This window comes from Aplidium turbinatum, chromosome 1, assembly GCF_918807975.1.
Source record: "Aplidium turbinatum chromosome 1, kaAplTurb1.1, whole genome shotgun sequence".
In the NCBI taxonomy this organism is placed as follows: domain Eukaryota; kingdom Metazoa; phylum Chordata; class Ascidiacea; order Aplousobranchia; family Polyclinidae; genus Aplidium; species Aplidium turbinatum.
The window spans coordinates 59,311,089-59,331,697 of record NC_137472.1 but is presented as its reverse complement, the minus strand read 5'-3'; the positions used below and the strand labels follow the sequence as shown (position 1 = coordinate 59,331,697).

General features: G+C 40.8%; 1 protein-coding gene across 1 annotated transcript; it reads left to right on the top strand.

The window, feature by feature from the left end:
* The first annotated feature begins 1,476 nt into the window (after nt 1–1,476).
* LOC145780952 (grifin-like) lies at nt 1,477–19,572 on the top strand. Its single transcript, XM_082592635.1, has 5 exons — nt 1,477–1,524; nt 11,813–11,836; nt 15,381–15,463; nt 15,867–16,032; nt 19,009–19,572. Exons 1-5 carry the CDS (start codon nt 1,522–1,524, stop codon nt 19,159–19,161), a joined length of 429 nt encoding a protein of 142 aa, XP_082448761.1. The 5' UTR covers nt 1,477–1,521; the 3' UTR covers nt 19,162–19,572.
* Nucleotides 19,573–20,609: the final 1,037 nt, after the last annotated feature.

Here is a 20,609-nt window from a genome sequence, read left to right as displayed (position 1 = left end):
TTATATCCCCGGATCACGTATCGCAGTTTCGCGATATCGTGGTTGAGTTGTTGGTCGTTCTTTATGTGTCGGAGCTTTTGTAAACATAAACATATCGGACCTTTTCATGATTCACTCGGAGTATGTCACGTCAGCATCGGATTTAATTGCTTAATTGCAGAATGCTAAATTATACAAATTTTTGTAGTTACGTTTATTTGATTGGTCAATGAAATGTCTATGTGGACCTATTCGAGTATTTCATTGGCTAGATCAGACATATAAGCAAGTGTTTGCTCGACAGAGGTTAGTTGGGTTTTCATCTTGCCAAGCTCAGGTGCGCGGCAAGCATCGGCATATTATGTTTATATTGCTGTCTCTAAAGTGTCAGACTGTTTCAGTGCATTAGTATATCATCAATGTATAATATAACATGTGTTGTGGTCTTGTCCAGATAAGTTAAGTCCAATAATTAGGATTCGTGAACAATTTGGACAATGAACTCGGCTCAAACCACGAATAAATCAACTTAATTAAATTATGTTAATTAAAACTATACAATGATAATTTGAGCGCTGGCGACAGGTAGGCGACATATGGGTGTCATGCATTTATCTGTTTTTATCCATAACCTAATACTGGGAAAATCTAAAAAAAATTATTATCTAAAGAACAAACTCGTTTCTAGTGTCAGTAATAACTTACAACTTTCATAATGAGAATATCCCCAGCTAGTGATTTTTGTTTTGCATGCGATTTCAAATCCGCATGCCTAGGTACCATTTGCACCACAGTGTGGTAAAAAGAGCGGCGAATGGGCAAATTGTATTATCAACGTATGCTGCGCTTGCCTCAGCATGCAGGGTTGCCAGGTTCAGCAAAGTTGCCAAATTTTGAAAACGAATAGTAGTTTCGAATATTGAAATTCAGAAATAAGAGAGTGAAGAGGTTCTACTGTACTATTAACATTTTCAACTTCTACGCATAAGTTCGTTGTTCCTGAAAGATTTCTGATTTCCCCAGAAGTTTCAGGCATGCAGTGCATGCTTTGCTTGCATGGAGAATACGCCTCTGGCTTATGCAATAAGCCAATAACCAAAAACAATCCAACGGTTGATTTGCTATGGAAAGTTATTAGGCTCAACATGAATAAAAATAAGAATGAAAATGTGTAATTAATTACTTACGATTCTTATACCAGTGGTTCAAAGAAAAAAAGTTCATTCTCATCGTACCACCTAAACAAAGCTTTTTAGAAAGGTGTTAAAATTAGAGAGTTTTCAATACAAACTCCCTTCAATCAATACGATACTGTAAACAAAAAAATGAAATATGGAAAAACAAGTTTTCCTTACAGAAACAGAAGTCTAATGCTGGTCATTTTTCACTGTATTTTTACTTTGACCAAGCTTTGGTGCCTCCAAAGTGATGCAGATTCGATACAGTGCAATTAATTCAAAATTTAATTTGAGTTAAAACTTTTTGCATGCAGATTAATATATTATACATATTTGTGTAGTTAAGACGTGCTTAATCAGAAAAATGGTAAGAAATGATTCTATTATTTACACTCTTACAAGGTGTTCCATTTATGAAATATCCTGCAGGAATATGTAATAGCTTACCGTTATTGTCAATAAACAATTGTTAAAACTAGTTGTAAATATGTCAAATATATTTTTATAATGCTCACTAGGGTGGAGTGAAAGACTTTTTATAAAATATTTATTATCTTGGAGTTGCAAAACTTGCCAATTACTACTAAAAACAATTGTGCAAAATTAGAATGTAATCTGACGACATCTTATTCTGCCACCAGCCACTTGAAAATTTACTATTTCCTTCTACATTAGGGTTGATCAATTTAGTGGAGTGTAAAATTTTTTTCTCATTTTGCTTAGCTTGGGTAGCCAAAACTTGCCATTGGGTTTGGGCAAATAGAGCACTGTGCTAAAATTTATTTCGATCGAACAAATGTTTGATCTGCAACCAGGCCATTACTTATCGACTAAAAACGCAAAAATACAAAAATACATGCAAATGTACAGCTCCTAGCCAATGGCAAATGTAAAGTGACAAATAAGAAGCACGCCCTTGTAATGAAGCAGGAATGTAGCTGGCTTTGGAACGCCCCAAGCGCAGATGGCCATTTGTCAGCCCCCTTCAGCACCAGAGAACTTGCATCGGTCATTAAACAAGTTAAAGCGGGAAAGCACAGGTGCTCGATAATATTCTATAGAATTCTTAAGGCAGTGTGGCCCCAAACGCTTAGCATGGTTGAAAAGCTTCTACTCTGCTTGCCTGACCCTCCACGTCATACGCGCCGAATTTCGGGGGGGGGGCAGCGCCCCCCGTAAATTTATGGTTGAGGGGCAACAAAAATGGCTATTACAAGTGGTGTTTCAAAGATAAAATACTTTGCGAAAGAAATTTAGATCATTTAAACCAGTATTTCTCAACCTTTTGTGGTTCACGACCCCTTTTAGGTGTTTAATACAAACTGCGACCCCCTTCCTGCTCTCTTTTCTATAGATAAGCTATAAAAATTGCCACAAAAATACATTTCAATAACATTTAATTTCAAAACACTGCTGAGTGTCACAACTTTTACTGTTCGGCGTTTCAAAGCGGCCTCATGGCGTTAAAAAAATTCGAAATGCTTGCTGATGTGATTGGACTGCTTTGTTTCTAAATGCCGTTTTAACTTTGATGGCTTCATAAATTCAGCACTGAGTACTACATTGCACAAAACACACTGTGGCTTCTCAATGCTGCTTCTAACTACTGTATGGAAGTAATGCCAAACATTAAATAATCTTCAAAATATTTTTGTTTCTTGTCCATAGTTTTTTGACAAGTAACGTTTTGAGGCTGTTAAACAGGCTGACTCAGTTCATTCGTTCTACTTGAACAAACAATAATAAATTGGCCTACAACCGAGCTATGCGTTCTCTTTCGTAGCAGTGCAACTTGCTACGACCTTGCTACGACATTGCTTGATACAAAGTGATTGCTGCAAATATTTTTCATTTTTCCGGAATTCTTTGCGTCCCCCATGAAAGGACCTTCGCGACCCCCTTGGGGGTCGCGATTCCCAGGTTGACAAACGCTGATTTAAACGGACTTAAAGAATACAGAAAGAGAAAAAACAGCCTACGTTGCTCTTGCCCACAAACAGCAGTTGATCGCATGGATTTCTCTGGAACGTGAATTACTAGTGAGATGCGCACGCTCACAGTCACACACTGCTTATCTTCCTGCGCGCGAGGAGCAACTTCAAAGTCAAAACGCGTGGTAGCGAAAAAGCAAATGCAAGGTTGAATGTTTATTCTCATTTTACGAGTTATCTACTCCGTTAGATTTTTTGTGACTTCAAACTTTATCGAGTTGAAACTACGACACAACAAACAATTACGTAATAAAGCTTAAAGAAAAAATGCATTTTTCAAACTATCATCCGTGTTTTGCTTCAATAAGCACTGTATTGATGCAGGGCCGGATTAAGGCGGGGGCTGATGGGGCTGCAGCCCCAGGCCCACCAAAAAAATAGGCCCACCTATAACAACTTACTAAGAGCAACTGACATGCTTATTATCAGGATCGAAAAAATAAAGGACGAATATCATAGAACGAACGCTAACTGTGTAAACCAGTGGTTCTTAACTCATTTGCCAACAATTAAGCCTTCGTCTGATACACGTTGGGAGGCACACGATATGACGTTATAGGCCTACAAGCGCCAAGAAAAAGTTATCAAGCAGTTTTTCAAGTCTTGAAAGCAATGTCTGATGACAATGACGAACAATCACAGACTAAAGAAACAGCCAAGGGGTTTATCTTGTCAATGGAAAAGCTTGAAACCGTTATTTTAATTGAGTTATGGTCTTGCATAATGGAACGGTTTTATAAAACTAGTCGGGCGCTCCAGGATAGCAAAATTACTTTGAATAAGGCAACAAATCTGCTTCAGGGTCTACATGACTTTGTTCAAAAATTTAGATCCCAATTTCAAAAGCTCAAAGAAAAGGGTAGAGCAGGGCTACTCAACTGGCGGACCGCGGTCTGAATCCGGACCTTCTGGGGGTTGATGGTGGACCTTGAGCTTTTGGAAGAATACCCTCTTTGCCACGTTTCAGGGCTTTTTTAAACATATTTCTACTGGAAGGAAGCAATTTCTACTGTGATTATCCTAATTGCTGGGGTCTTCGACTCCCAACCTCTCCAATACTTCCTCAGAAATGTAATTCGAGTTACATTTTACCTAAGAAAGTGGTTTGATAAAATAGTTTAGCTTTCGTGGTTGCGTGTGAAATAACTTGTTCACCGGACCGCTAAAAATATACAACTTGTCAAACTGGACCTTTGTTAAGATTAATTGAGTAATCCTGGGGGGGAGTATTAAATGGCTATCATCATTATATTGAATGAAGAAATTTCAAGAAGGAAGAGAAGAAAAGTATGCTTGGATAGCAAAGGTGGATCTGAAAACACATCACTTGATCCATCGTGCAGATTCAAAGTAGACTCATATCTGCCAATCATTGACCAAATTGTTTTGTGTATGAAATCCCGCATCGCAGCATACGATCGTCTTCAAATAAGATTTTCGTTTCTGGCGGAATTAAACACCATGTCTAACTGTAAAATTGAAGAGAGTGCTAACACATTGCTTCACTATTATCCAGATGATCTAGATTCTGGAAGAATCACTGCCTGAAGAGATGATTCATTTTTCTGCACTGCTTAAACAACACTATTTTAACAGCAAATGCAGCAAAAAAACTCGAATGTTTAGATTCATCAATGAAAATGAGTTTATGTAGGCTATGCATGTCCTAACGTATTTGTTGTAGGCTACTAAGAATGTATCTTTGTCTGATGATTTCTAATTGTTCAGGTGAGCGCTCATTTTCAGTGCTTAAAAGAGTAAAGAATCAACTGCGTTCATCCATGGACCAGAAAAGATTGCATTCCTTTGCTCTACTCTGCATTGAAAACAAAATTTTGGAAAAAAATAGACACCGATGATGTTATTAACAGCTTTGCTTTGTTTAAATCCAGAAAACATGTCATTTGAATGAGTTTAATATGTAAATACTGTACTTCGGGTATAATTTTTGTTATTTCATTTTAATTCTGATTGGTACAATGAGGGGAATGAAATATAGGCCTCAGATTACCAATAGCCCCAGGTCCATGAAAACCTTAATCCGGCCCTGTATTGATGTATATATAATCTCATTCACTCATCTATATACAGTACAGTTATACACTCCTGCACTACCGTGTAGCCTATGCTCGAGTATATGCCGATCTCGTGTATAAGTCAAGCCCCTACTTTTAAGCTGAAAATCGGTAATATTTCCTTCACCCGTACGTATAAGTCGAATAGCTTATTTCAGACACTACCATTCGATAGTTCATCTAAGGCTAAGCATTGACATACGGCAAGGAAATTTCAAAGCAGATGATAGAGTAACTTATGCTGCTGGAATAGTCACGTAACTATTCACTGCAATATTAAGTAAACCAGCTAAATTAGACGCGCTATTTTCAACAAGGTCTTCCCGCTGTGAGATCAATTATATGATTCAACAGAACGCATTGTTTTGTTCGCAATATGTGAGGATCAAATCAAAAACAGATAGAAGAAAAGGTGTTTAATGATCTTGGTCGCAGATATTGCCTGCATTAACGACGTCTCTTACTGCTATTATCACATAGCTAACCTGACATCTATTGTCCTGGGCATGACGTTAAAAACTGCAACCGGTGGGAAAGGCTCCAGTGTGGGAACTCTGGAGTTATGGGGAATATGGAGTTACCCCTTAGTTTTCCATTACTCCCAGGTCTGCTCTGGCCCGTAGCAGTAGCACCTGTCAGGGCCCCAGCTATGGGTCAAATAACACCACTCCGGCTTGTCACCTTATTCAAACCTGGATGTGTGGCAGACTGTGCGGAAGAAGCTCATCACTGGACATAGCTCAACGGACAGGAAGGCACCATCCAGTATCACAGTTGCAGGACGTGCCCAAGAGCATGACGTGACACGTAGACGTTATGGTCATCCTGCTGCATCTCATGCTTCACCCAATCGTCTTGACCATGTCTTGCCATTGGACCCTGAAACCTGAGACAAGAGAGTGAGGTTGGAGTCCCGCGCAAGCCCTTCCTCACTTTAAACAAAATCACGCGCAAGTCATGATCCTGGATCAAGAAGCCCTGTGGCGATGGAGGAACGGCGAACCAGATGGTGCGGATACACCCAAGCTGTAGCCATGATCCCACACACAGGCGGCTCAGGCCATATGGTCGTTCTCCACTGAATCCGAGCAGCAGTGGAATCCGGCAGCCCCCTGAGCGACCGAGCAGCCCTATCTAGGAATGCTCTGCTCGCCTCCGTAGTCTGAGGACAGGGCTAGAAAAGGTGCTCTAAAAATAGCCTGCTCCATCGTACCCTGGCCAGCCTGCCGCAGCTGGTGGGGATCCCTTCACGCGGTCAAAAAAACAAAAGAAAATTCTATAGTCTCAAAATCGCTTCATGGAATGTCAGAACACTGCTCGATAACCCAAACTCCAACAGACCTGCTCGCAGAACTGCTCTCGTGGCCAGAGAACTAGCCCGCTACAACATCGACATTGCTGCCCTAAGTGAAACTCGCTTTGCTGATTCAGGACATCTGTCTGAAATAGGAGGTGGCTACACCTTCTTTTGGAGTGGCCGCAGCATAAACAAACGCCGAGAGTCTGGTGTTGGATTTGCCATCAAGTCTCTCCATGTGAAGAAACTAACTAAGTTACCTAATGGGGTAAACGACCGTCTAATGTCAATGCAGCTTCCTCTGGGCAAAAACAATGCCACTCTGATTAGTGCTTATGCCCCCACCATGACCAACAATACCGATGCAAAGGAAAAATTCTATGAAGAACTAGACTCTCTTATTGCTTCTATTCCCAAATCGGAGAAGTTATTCATTCTTGGCGATTTCAATGCCCGTGTTGGTTGTGAACACCAGGTCTGGAATGGCATTATTGGAAAACATGGTATAGGAAAGTGCAATAGCAATGGTCTTCTTCTGCTAAAAACCTGTGCCACCCATGGCCTAGCCATCACAAACACTATGTTCCGTCTTCCTACCCGTAACATAACATCATGGATGCACCCCCGCTCTAAACACTGGCATCTCATTGATTATGTCATAACCAGAGCCAAAGACAAACATGACGTACGTGTGACCAAAGCCATGTGTGGTGCTGACTGCTGGACTGATCACCGCTTAATAGTCTCCAACCTATCGCTTCACATCAAGCCCAAGAGAAGACCTCAAGGCCAAACAGTCACAAAACGGCTCAATATCAACCGGCTGAAGTCCCCTGACACTGTGAAGGAGTTTCAATGTGCCCTGAGAAACAATCTCTCAACCACAACCAGTAGTGATAACAACATTGAAAGTCAATGGACCACTCTACGAGACACAGTACACTCCACCGCATCTGAGGTACTAGGCCCCGCAGTCAGAAACCATCAAGACTGGTTTGATGAAAACGATGCAGAGATCATGGAAATGCTGGAAGCCAAGCGACTTCTACTTAGAGATCACCAGCGTAACCCCTTGGATGTTTCCAAGAAAACTGCCTTTACCAATATACGCAGCAAGATTCAAGCCAAGTTGCGAAACATGCAAGACTCTTGGCTCAGTGCTAAAGCGGATGAGATCCAAAGCTATGCAGATAGGCACGACACTAAGCGCTTTTACACCGCCTTAAAAACTGTGTATGGTCCGTCCACCTCTAAACCACGCCCTCTCTTTAACATCGATAGATCAACTCTGCTCACTACCAAGAGCCAAATCTTACAAAGGTGGGCCGAACACTTCCATGACGTTCTCAACCGGCCTTCAGAGATAAACGACGAAGCCATTGATCGCCTCCCTCAGGTAACCACCAATCGTGAACTCGACGCCCTCCCAACAGTTGATGAAGTTCAGAAAGCCATCGACCTCTTACCCTCGGGAAAAGCCCCTGGACCTGACTCTATACCAGCAGAGATCTACAAATCAGGTGGCAAGGGCCTTACTGACAGTCTTACTGAATTATTCCAGTCAATGTGGGTTACAGGTGTACTTCCCCAGGACTTCAAAGATGCATCTATAGTGCACATTTACAAACGCAAGGGAAATCCCCAATTGTGCGACAACCATCGAGGAATCTCCCTCCTGTCAATTGCTGGAAAAATTCTCGCTCGTGTCTTACTGAACCGCCTCTTGAACCATCTCGAGCAAGGCCTCCTCCCTGAAAGCCAGTGTGGATTTCGCCAGGGCCGAGGAACTGTAGATATGATCTTTGCGGCCAGACAGCTTCAAGAAAAGTGCATGGAGCAACACCAAGACCTTTACACTGTCTTTGTCGATTTGACAAAAGCTTTTGATACAGTGAGCAGGGAAGGGTTGTGGAAGATCATGCACAAATACGGATGCCCAAGCACATACATCTCCATTGTAAGACAATTTCATGATGGAATGATGGCCTACGTTGCTGATGACAATGAATTCTCTGAAGCCTTCCCAGTTACAAACGGCGTTAAACAGGGCTGTGTCCTGGCACCTACCTTATTTAGCATGATGTTTTCAGCAATGCTAACAGATGCTTTCAGAGATAAAGACTACAATGGTATTCCAATTCGCTATCGTTGTGACGGAAAACTTTTTAACCTGAGACGCTTCAAAGCACTCACCAAAGTTACCGAAACTGTCATCAAAGAACTTCTGTACGCGGATGACTGTGCCCTGAACGCCTGCTCCAAAAGCGAAATCCAACAACAAATGAATAAGTTCTCCTCTGCTTGCGATAATTTTGGACTAACAATCAGCACTAAGAAAACAGAGGCAATGTATCAACCAGCCCCTGGAAAATCCTATAGCAAACCACTCATCACTGTAAACGACCAGATAATACATGCATGTCAAAGTTTCAAGTATCTCGGTAGTACTCTTTCTAACACAGCCACCATTGACCTGGAAATCAACAACAGAATCGCCAAAGCATCTATCGCCTTCGGTAGATTGAGGTCTAACGTATGGGAGAGGCGGGGAATCAAGCTGCCCACAAAGCTAAAAGTTTACAAAGCAGTTATTCTGACGACCCTTCTGTATGCATGTGAGGCCTCGACTCTTTATAGGAAACACGAAAGGCAGGTGAACCACTTCCACCTCTCCTGCCTCCGAAAGCTCCTCAAGATTCGATGGCAGGACAAAGTCCCAGACACCGAAGTTCTCAGTAAAGCAAACATGCCCAGCACTCTTACCCTCGTAAAAAAGGCACAAATAAGATGGGCTGGCCATGTCCACCGGATGCCGAACCACCGCATTCCTAAACAACTGCTCTACGGAGAACTGACTAACGGCAAACGTCATGTAGGTGGTCAAAGAAAACGCTTTAAGGACACTTTAAAAGCTTCCATGAAAGAATTCGCCATCGACGTAGATTCGTGGGAAGATTTAGCCGCAGAACGACCAACATGGCGCAGTCTTATTTATAAAGGCGCAGAATCAGCTGAGAAACACCGTACGCTATCTGCTGTCAGAAAACGAGAACATCGCAAGGCCCGAGCCTCAAACAACCCTGGCCCTAGCCAACCATCCTTCCAATGTCCATCCTGCAGCAGAAGTTTCACCGCACAGATAGGCCTCATCAGCCATCTCCGCACTCATGTAGCCTACACTGACCAAAGTCAACACTAAAAAAAGAAAAAAGAAACTTGATCTCAGTCTCATTGGCCATCTTCGGAAACGAAGGGCGAACATCATCATCATCATCATCATGCGGTCGCTAAGGTTTGACATCGACTTCAACGATCATGAAATGTTACGTAATAAGGACGATTATATCCTACACACAAAAATAGAAAAATCGATTTCTCAAAACATTCTTATCAAAATCGATTTCTTCTTTCTGCTGTTTTGTCTTGTAAGCTTTGCATATTGCTCAACAAGTACATAAAGTTTAGAATTGACAAGAAATCATTAAATTTGGAAATTAAGTTTGAATCACTGCAAATAAAGGTAGGCTATTCAAAACTTTTACTTCGGCTGACGCCATTTCACACTCCGTAATCTACGTCGGCCATGATTATTCCTCTGGAAAAATGCGTTCATTTTTTAAACTGCCGAGCTGGAGACAACAGCTTGTTCCGTGTATAAGTTGAACCTGCCTTTTTGAGGTGAAAATTACTTGCGAATATCTCGACCTATACTCGAGTAGGCTATTATACGGTATTTGATAAAAGACTATAAAGACTTTCGATAAAAACAAAAGAGAAAACACTTCGCCGTGTTAAAGTGTTGAAGGTAAGTAATTAGCAAAATGAGCGAAACGAGGTTAATAAAACTGATAGCGGGTTTCCACTCTGCTTGAAATCATGATTTGTTGCGTTTCATTTCGATAACTTCACTGTCTTGATCGTTGTTATTCACTTACACGAAAAGGAAACGAAAAGGCTTGTTTTCCAACTGTTCCAATTATGAACTAACAATATCAAAATTTTTACGACTAGGCGTGTACTGCATACGTAAAACTAATCGTTTCAAGCAGCGGTTCTAATAAATTCAGTTTGCGACCTAGGTGTCAATATAGCCAAGACAAAGCTTTAATCAAAGACTATTTTAATTGAATAAAATGCGTTATGGTTATGACGTCATCACCTTTCTCGCCCCCCAATGTTTTTTGAAAATTCGGCGCCTATGCTCCAGGCCATACCTAACATCTGGCGAAAAGCAACTGTAGTGGCACTACTTAAACCAAACAAGCCAGCTGAATATCCCAAGAGCTATCGTCGAATATCACTACGTTGGCCATGATCACAGATGAGAGGCAGATAATCCGTGAGCTTGGACTTAAGCGAATTCAGAAAGCTCGATCAAGCCATCGCGAATAGAGAAGAGTGCAACGATTCTACATTCCGCCCTTAAAGTTTGTTTGACGCCAACGAATACTATGATATAGTTGACTGGCAAGCTCTCGATCTCACCAAGCCTCCTGTAACAAGAAACATGCGCGACAAAGAACTGCGAGACATAATTGCAGCTAAGGCCACTCCGGAACTTTTATTCCATCGATTTCCGTGTTACACACAGGGAGTGGAAAGGTGCGTCAAGTTGGTGACGGAAGCTTCAGCGGTGGTGTGCGGGGTTAATTCGAGAGATGGATTTATACGCTCACGCATTGAATCACGACAAGAAATGCCCAAGTTCGAATCGAAACGTGACTATTTCATCTAAATCGAGAACGTTTGATGCATAGTGTTATTTCAATTGCATTGCAATAAATCTCTATGCTAACGTCAAATTCAAATACGTTTGCATGTATTTTTGTATTTTTGCGTTTTTTAGTCGATAAGTAATGGCCTGGTTGCAGATCAAAACTTTTTTCGATCGAAATGAACTTTTAGCACAGTGCTCTATATATGCTACCCAATGGCAAGTTTTGGCTACCCAAGCTAAGCTAAATGAAAAAAAAAGTTTTATACACCCCTAAATTGATCCACCCTAATGTAGAAGGAAATAGTAAATCTTCAAGTGGATGGTGGCCGATAAAAATTTGTTCGATCGAAATAAACTTTTTAAACAGTGTTCTATACACCCAATGGCAAGTTTTGGCTACCCAAGCTAAGCAAACTGAGGAAAATAGTTTTTTACCCATCTAAATCGACCCACCCAAATGCGAAATCGATCCACCCCTGTTGTGATGTTGTGTCCTGCTTGTCTGTGGTACAAAAAATCAGACTCTCTCCAGAAGCTATAAACAATTTAGAAGTAACCTTAACTTTTTTTTTCAGAGCCAAAGAGTGGTATTTTCACCGGTGAGCGATTGTTTGTCAACAAATTAGGCTAATCAAAAGTATGCCACATTATGTAGCCGTAAGGTTATGCATTGGTGCAATTGGTTAAGCACATTGATTATAGTTATCACGTGGCCCATACGCTGCGCAGTTGCATCTTCAATTAGTTCACTCTGGTTTTATTCCTGACCATCACAGTGCAAACAATACGTGACAAGATAAAAACTGCCTAAGAAAGGGGGAAATATCAGCATATGAAACCAAGCAATGATATTGCATTTAACATAGTCTAACTCTAATATCTGTTTTTGTATAACGTTATATCTATCCCAGACATGTGTTGCTCTTCAGCGCTTTACAAAGCAGACATTGTGAGTGCAACAGAATAGAAGGGCAGCGGAATGCATTAATATACTGAAATATTATACTATTTGTTCTGCTGAGCGACTACCAATGAACCGCCAGCATTGATGGTTCAGTGGTTGAATCCCCGCCTGTCATGCGGAGCTCCAGGTTCGATTCCCGGCCAATGCAATGTGTAGTAGGTGTGATGGTTGTGCAAAATAAAAATATTAATTTCCAAACACTGTTTTAGCGATGCATATTTAAAGCAGTTTGGTTTTGCCATCCTTTCCTTTTGTCGGTATCAAATTCCTGTGTTTACTTTATCGTTCGTTTCATTTTTGTGCCAGCAATGAAAAACAGAATTGAATTAAACTGAGTGCCAAGAAGCAAAATTTTATATAATTTAAAAAAAAATTTTGGTATGATCTGACAGGGTATCGACCTAGTTACATCATCTTGTTTACATTTACAAGCTTACCATCACCTGAAACGTGCAACGTAGACCAGGCATACCAGGACTTTTGCAATGCCATAATAACTCTGGCAAGTCACAATATTCTGTGGCCGTGAAACCAGACCATGCTGGGAATCTAAACAACTTCTCGCACTCAAGCCGCAGAGCTTGAAGCGTCATCAAGACGTCAACAACTTTCCTGGGCGCTCAGCAAACTCTCCTCGCCAGTGTCCTGTTTCTGCAAATGCCAGCAGCGCTTCCCAGCTAGTGCAAAACGGTGTCTACAATATAAGAACCGCAAGGCATCCCGCTTTGTCGCCAAGAAAGTAGCTGCCCTGTGACGGGTAGAAACACCAAAAGAAGAAACAATCTGTAGAGAATTCACTCCAGAGGTGTTCGCCACTGCTCTCCGCCTAGTAAAACTCCACAAGGCTCTTGGATTGGATAAGATCTGCTTTGAGTTTGTGCTCCATGCTGGCCCTGTCCTCAACTTCTGGTTACATAAGTTCTTTTCTTTTTGCCTGCACCACCGCAAATCCCTAAAAATTGGAAAATAATTTTATTAGTTGCAATCTTTAAGCCTCACAAGCCACCAGAGGACCCAAGAAGTTATTGTTTGATATTTCTCCTCTGTGTTCTTTTCAAAATCCTCGAAAGGCAGATCCATACCCGCATCAACCCAATCATTGGCCTGCTCCTTCCAAAAGATCAAGCTGGGTTTCACTGTAGAAAATCCACCGTAGATCAGGTCACACTCTTCGCCAAAAATATCGTCCACCCAGATCAAGATCACGCGGCGCTGGTTCGACTCTCGGGGTGTGCGTTTGAGCAACGCATTTCTGGACTGCTCTCCATTCAGTGGCATCTAGTGAATGGAATAATTCTCCGACAACAACACTTCAACAATCAGAACACTTCACTCTACCAATTTCGTTAACCGGCCTTGCGTCAAGAACCTCTACAAGTATGTGAAACTACTAGGAATTACCTATCAAGGCTTTGTCAGTCCGAGGATACAGATTCAAAAACCAACCATCGAAGATTGCTTTGAGCCAAAAGAAGACTGGACCTATTTTTCTACATTTCACAGCTTCCTGCGACACCACGGCCTTTCTCACAAGTTTCTTTGCCTGCTTCCAGACCGACATATAGTCCATATGATCATGTAACTTGTCAGGAATCGAAGCTTCACCCTCACCATCGGCAACTCAAGGCCAAACAAATTGAGTTGTCTGATAAATTGTGTCTCACAGGGATCAGTCCTGGCTCTACTTCTTTTCAACATCTACAACCACGATCTGCCAACAACGGTCTCCGCAAAATGCGCATATTCGGATGTCCTGACAATTCACCTCTCCACAAACTCGTGGGAAAACCTAGAAGACATATTGAGCCAGGACATAAAAACCCTCTCAGCTTATCTCCAGAAACGGCGACTGAAACTCAGCAAAACCAAAACTATGGAAGCAGATTTACACAACCAGATATACACAACCAGGAAGCAATCGTGAGTTACATGTCCAGAACAATGGAAAATCTCTGTCCTTTTGCCCCAAACCAAAATACCATTGGATGACATTAGACAGATCGCTCACATACCGCCACCATTTGGTGTCACTGCGCAAGAAACTACTATCATGTACTTATTAGCAAGAAACTCATTAGCAGATGTACTGTGCACCGGTTTGGTGCCGCAGTCCTCACTGCCACAACATCGACACCGCCACAAAGAGCGTCCTGCACGCAGTGACCGGATGTTTGTGTTTTGCACGAATTGAACAATCTTCTCGTTCATGCTGACATCCAGCCTGCTAATCTTCGTCGGGAAGAAGCCACTCTGTGTCTCGGTCGACGGGCATTAGAGCCCAACCATCTTTTTCACTCCAAGGTCTGTGGTCCTTCAAACAAACACCCCAGTCGACAAAAATCAACGCTCATTCGTGTCAGCCGATCAATTCCTGATTACCTAAGCTGATGGACAATACATCGTTGTGGCTAATAGGCCGGACCAATAATGAAATTCTGATGGGACGTCAAGTACCACCAGACTCCATTCGTTCATTCTCGATGCTAACACACATCCCATCGGCCTGACTCTACAAAGACAGGCGTGGGTGCGTCTTAACTGTCTTCGAAAGGGTGTCGGACTTTTCTGCTCAATCATCCACTAATGGGAAATGGTATTTTCCTCTTTCTGTGAATACGGTGCAGATGAACAGACCGCAGACCACATCATCAATGACTGTACCATCTTCAAGCTACCTAACGGAGTAGAAGATCTGCTCGTCTTGGATGATGAAACCAAAAACTGGCTGCTCACTGGTAGCCTTCAAGTGTAATTCGAGATTATCGCGAATCTGGAGTGGTGAAACGATAAACTCTCGGTGTCAGAGGCTCCAGAGGCTAAGCACGAACCATGCTTAACGATTTTGATGTAGACAAACTAACCACTAAGTCACCGTGCCAGTATACAAAATTAAACTAAAAATTGAAAACCCTTTCATTTATAAAACAGATGTTAGTCCTTGCCTAGCATCTGAACAACCGAAATTCATGAAATGAAAAAGCAAGGAATATATGCTTGTTGTAGCCTACAACAAAGCAACCTCTTTACCAAAATTGATGAAAATGCTAGAAGAGATAAAACGATATCAACAACGTATTAAGTAGAAGCACAATGCGAGATAAATGCTTTCAAATTTTGCTTGAAAAAACATAGGATTGACATCCACACCTTTAACTTAATTATGTTGGCCTCTTTTTCAGATTGCAGCCAAGGCTTATGACATTTGTTTCAAGAAATATCAAGATACCGGTGTAAAGCTGGTAGGAGTTAATACTGGAGATATGTGAGTGACTTTATTTCTTAATGTTTGTGAAATCTTTACGATGAACGTTGGTTAACTTTTTTACTGATTGTGAAAACGTTAATTGACGAAATGAGAAAATGTAATCTCAAGTTGAACAGTAACAAAATTATAAATCATCTCTAATATAACTTTTGTTTCAAGTATTGCAATACTTGTAGCATACTTGAAGTGCATGGTAATCATACTCGTATTCTTTGCTCAAAATACCAATGTTTTCTCATGTTAATTGGTTGTAGGCTACCTTTATTTTGGGCTTGTATGATCTTTTTGGGGAAAAAAAGCTTGAATGTTGGAAGTATGCAACACGGTCATAAACATTTAACGTTTTATTACTATTATTATTTTTTCTTGTAAATAAATATGATAAATGTGTTTTATGCAGAGTCTTTGTTGAGTTTCTCACTGCTACCGACCAGAGAGCTTTCCATACATCTATTCGATACAATAAAAAGACTGTCATCCGCAATACCTACGATGGGGAATGGAGCAGTGACGAAGAGAAAGAACTTAGTGGCGCATTTCCATTTGCCAAAGATGGCCCATTTATGGTGAGACATTATTTACTGTATATCAAAGTAATTTGGTAGACGATAAATAAAACGTTATGTTTCGACAAAAAAAGATTTTATTTTGTACAGTCTTAGCTTCATCTAGGCCAGGGTATGTGCTATAACAAGGGTCACCAAACTTTTTTCTCTGAGGGCCGGATTGCTGCGAGATTAACAGCTGCGGGCCGGATGCAAATTGCAAAAAGATATACAACTATTTTGAATCTCCATTGACTTGAATTGAGCACAATAAATAACAAAGTCAGCGGTGGAATAGCAAAGTTGTGATGAAAATCGAAAGGTTGCTGGAAAAGTTATCCTCTGCTGTGATACAGTACAGGGCATCGTATTCTTGAAAAAACATTACATCTTTCCAAATTTGACCTAGGCTGTCCCCATTTGTGGTGGCCTAATGATAAAAACAATGACAAAAAAACGATAAAAAACAGTGGTAGTGCAGCTGTTATTTCCACAGCACGTGGCGGGCCGGTTCTGGCCCGCGGGCCGTAGTTTGGTGACCCCTGTGCTATAAGATTGCATGAAGAACTTCAAATGCGACCAGGTGGAGTAGGCCCAATGAATAGAAAATATTGGCAATTAGGCTACCTAGTACCTACATCAAGATTTGCTACAGCATTTTAACATGCAATTTTTTAACACTTTGAAACAAATTGAAATTTTACCTGGCTACCCTTGCAGCTGCGAATGCTATTAATCGGTTGTGATGAATCAAAATAATGTGGAAAGTGTGGTCAAGTAGCAGCCTAATTTGTGCAATCATGGTTAACTAAAGATACGCCTGATTTGTCACATTTTGCAGAAATTTCCAGGTTTTGCTAACTTTTGGCGAATGTTTAAGTAACTTTTTCTAAAAATTATATTTTTACTCTTTGTTTACTGTTTTCCCCAGATGACACAATAGATTTTAACATCCTCACATGTTGAAAAACAAAGAAAAAATGATTTCGAAGATTTTAGTCAGACTGTTTATTTTTTAATAACAGTCTGATTCAGCGTTTTTCAACTAACTTTTTCTCATTTGCTATTGCTTCTCCAAGGTAACAAAAAGCTTCTATATCATTAGGAGACAGCAAAAAGTAAAAAATCTCAAAAAATGTCAGTCAAACACTGTCAGTCAAACATTGAATTGAAGTCAGTCAAAATCAGGCCGCATCTCCATGTGGCCATGTCTCAATAACAGCAGCTCACCGGCTACTGCCTAGTATTTTTTTTATTTTGCAAACTTGGTTTGTTTTAAACCATAAACAAACATAACTCAGCAACAACACTATATTTAACATTATAAAAACAAAAAACAAAAAGCGAACGTTTTCGGCTAGTCATATAGCTCTTTTCAAGCCTATAAGAAAAATTACATTATTAAAAGAAATGCTAAAGAATCATATAGCCTAGTATCACAGCAAAAATATGGTCAAATCTAAACATTTGAGAAACTGCCGCGCTCACACAAAATGATAACTGAGAATTACACAGCACAACGGGGCAAGTATTTCAGAGGTAAAATTAATTGATTGTTCAGACAAGGACTCAGGCATATTACGCAAGAAAGACAGAAGCACAAGAGATAGTGGCACAAAACAAGACGTGATAATTCAATCAAAAAACTGTTAAAAGGTAAGAAGCTCCGCAAGCAAATAATTGCCTGTTGAGCCCTGGGTTTAAAGACTTGATGATCAATGCCTCATGAATCTTGGTGTCGAATTCGGACAAACACTTACGAACAATTTTGAAAGACTGCAATGACGGTTTATTGTTTGAGCACGATTGGCAGTTTCTAATAATATGGTCTTTAATTGCACTGTTTTTATTAAAATTAGCCAATTTCAAATGCTCTCCCACTCACGTCACCAAATGTCGCGTGGTCATACCAATGTATGACGATCTCGCATCATGCGACCAAGTGAACTTATACACGACGTTAGAACATAAGCGGAAAGGAGTTTTGGACTTTAACTGAAAATAATAACCAGCTTTAAATGTTTTATAAACGGGAAAAATCTTAACGTTAAACTTCAATGCAATAAATCTGGACAAACTTGTGGCAAAACGTTTGGATTCCTTGCCAACAAACGGGATTGTTAGAAAGTTTTTGAAATCAGGTTCCTCAACTGGAGACGTAGTGGAAACCGAATTCAAAAACCCTCAAAGAAACTTATTAAAAAACCAAGTCGGATAATGATTAGCACCAAAGTATGAGCGTAATTTAATAATTTCATTATTGAAACAGTCATTGTTCGAGAAAATGTCTCGAGCTCGCGAGATAAGGCGCTTAATCAAAGCAGATTTGTAATTAGACGGACAAACAGCGCTGAAATTAAGGAAAAGATTAGTGTTTGTCGGTTTACGCCAGACCCAAGTATCAAATCCATTACTATTTATCTTCATTTCTACATCCAAAAAAGGTATAGTCTCCGTGGCTTTTTCTACAGTAAAATTTATGTTTTGATGTTGCGTATTGAGTACTTCAAGAAACTGTGAACAAGAATTATCGTTATCAAATATGGCAAAAATGTCGTCAATATAACGTAAGTAAAGCTTGGGAAAAAATTGGGAAGTATTTTCAGAAAAAATCTTATTTTCAAGGTGGGCTAGAAAGAAATTGGCAAGAGTGGGACCCATAGGCGAACCCATAGCCACTCCGTCAATTTGCTTGTACAATTTATCTTTGTATAGAAAATGGTTTGTTTTGTTAATGGTTTGTTTTGTTTGGTTGGCTTCAATTTCTATCCTTATCCTTGGACAGAGAAAGCCACTGATAGGTTATTCCTGGCAGTTTTGCATAGTTGTAGAAGCTTTGAAACACTGATGCAAGCCCGGTTCCCGAGATTGACGCAGTGAAATTTCTGACTGTTGAAGTGTTGCTGTTGTTTTCATCCACTCAGTGCAGTTGATCAAGAGATGTTTAAAGCTACATTTATTCATTTTCATTATTCATTAATTTTTGTTTATTTTCAGATCGAGATATCTCTGACAAAAGACCGAGAATCCTTCGAATTTAGAGCAAATGGAGTTCATCAGTTTTATTTCAAGCATCGATTACCAGTGGATGACATCACTTCAGTTAGGTTGTCACATGGCGCCAACTATCAACAACTGCTAATCGTTTAAGCTATTCTACAAAAACAATACCTGAAGCTGCAGTAGCCTAGTTTAAGCCTATACGTCTTAAAGAGCTTGTCTTTTGCAATATTTTTGTTTTTGCTCAGTCATTGCATTCAACTGGACTTGAGGTAATAAACTGAAACGAACAAACTATTTTTTAAATTTATTTAAGGGAATTAAAACAACGCAAGATGGTATAGTTTGATTGAATCTTTATTCGTGAACTGAGAAAATCTTCAAAATCTTGATTCGGGCAGTTTCGCATACTTGTAAAAATTTTAAACCCTTGACTCAGGCCCGGCAACCGAGTTTGACAAAGTGAGGTTTTCTACTTGTTATTGCAGTTTTAATAACAGTAAACTACACTTTCCACCGTGACCCGACAGTTTATCGAAAGACAATTTATCGAACGACAGTTCATCGAACGACAGTTTATCGAAAGACAGTTTATCGAACGACAATTCATCAAAACGACAGTTTATCGAAACGACAGTTCATCGAAACGACAGTTCATCGAACGACAGTTTATCGAAACGACAGTTCATCGAACGACAATTCATCGAAGGGGCTAGGGGCTAGAGGCTAGGAGTTAGGGGCTAGGGGCTAGAGGTTAAGAGTTAAGGTTAGAATTAGGGGTTAGTGGTTGGGAGTTGGAGTTTAAGGGTTAGGGGTAGGGGTTAAGGGTAGGGTTAGGGGTTGGGGGTTAAGGGGTAGGGTTAAGGTTAGGGGTTAGGGGTTAGTGGTTAGTGGTTAGGAGTTAGGAGTTAGTGGTTAGGAGTTAGGAGTTAGGAGTTAGGAGTTGGAGGTTAAGGGTTAGGGGTAGGGTTACGGTTAGGGGTTAGTGGTTAGTGGTTAGTGGTTAGTGGTTAGGGGTTGGAGGTTAGGGGTTGGGGGTTGGGGGTCGGGGGTTGGGGGTTGGGGGTTAGGGGTTAGGGGTTAGAGGTTAGGGGCTAGGGTTAGGTTTTAGGAGTTAGGTTTTCGATTAACTGTTGTTCCAGGCCCCTAGCCAGCAGGGAGCCAGGGAGGCCTCGCCCCCCTTAAAAACAAATCCGCCCCCCCTGGCAAAATCCAAACATTCAAGAGCAACAGCTACATTTATAATGATTTTGCCCATTTAAATTTTTCGGCCCCCCTTAAAAAAAGTTGGCCCCTCTTGCTCTGCGGTCTGGCTACGGCCCTGTGTCGTTCGATAAATTGTCGTTCGATAAACTGTCGTTCGATGAATTGTCGTTCGATAAACTGTCGTTTCGATAAACTGTTGTTCGATAAACTGTCGTTCGATGAACTGTCGTTCGATAAACTGTCGTAGTACCACTTTCCACAAGTGCCCCTCAATAAAAACTGTCTTCACAGTGCGTTGCTCAAGCGCATGTTCCGAGATTTGAACCACAGGGATGTTTTCTTAGCATCTTTTTTGGAGAGGACCTACCAATAACTGTGTTGTTATGGGCAAA

Excerpts from the sequence above, each read along its gene's own strand:
- LOC145780952 (XM_082592635.1), top strand. Across the intron at positions 11,837-15,380 it reads AAAGAGTGGTATTTTCACCG|ATTGCAGCCAAGGCTTATGA; the intron begins GTGAGCGATTGT and ends CCTCTTTTTCAG. Across the intron at positions 15,464-15,866 it reads GGAGTTAATACTGGAGATAT|AGTCTTTGTTGAGTTTCTCA; the intron begins GTGAGTGACTTT and ends TGTTTTATGCAG.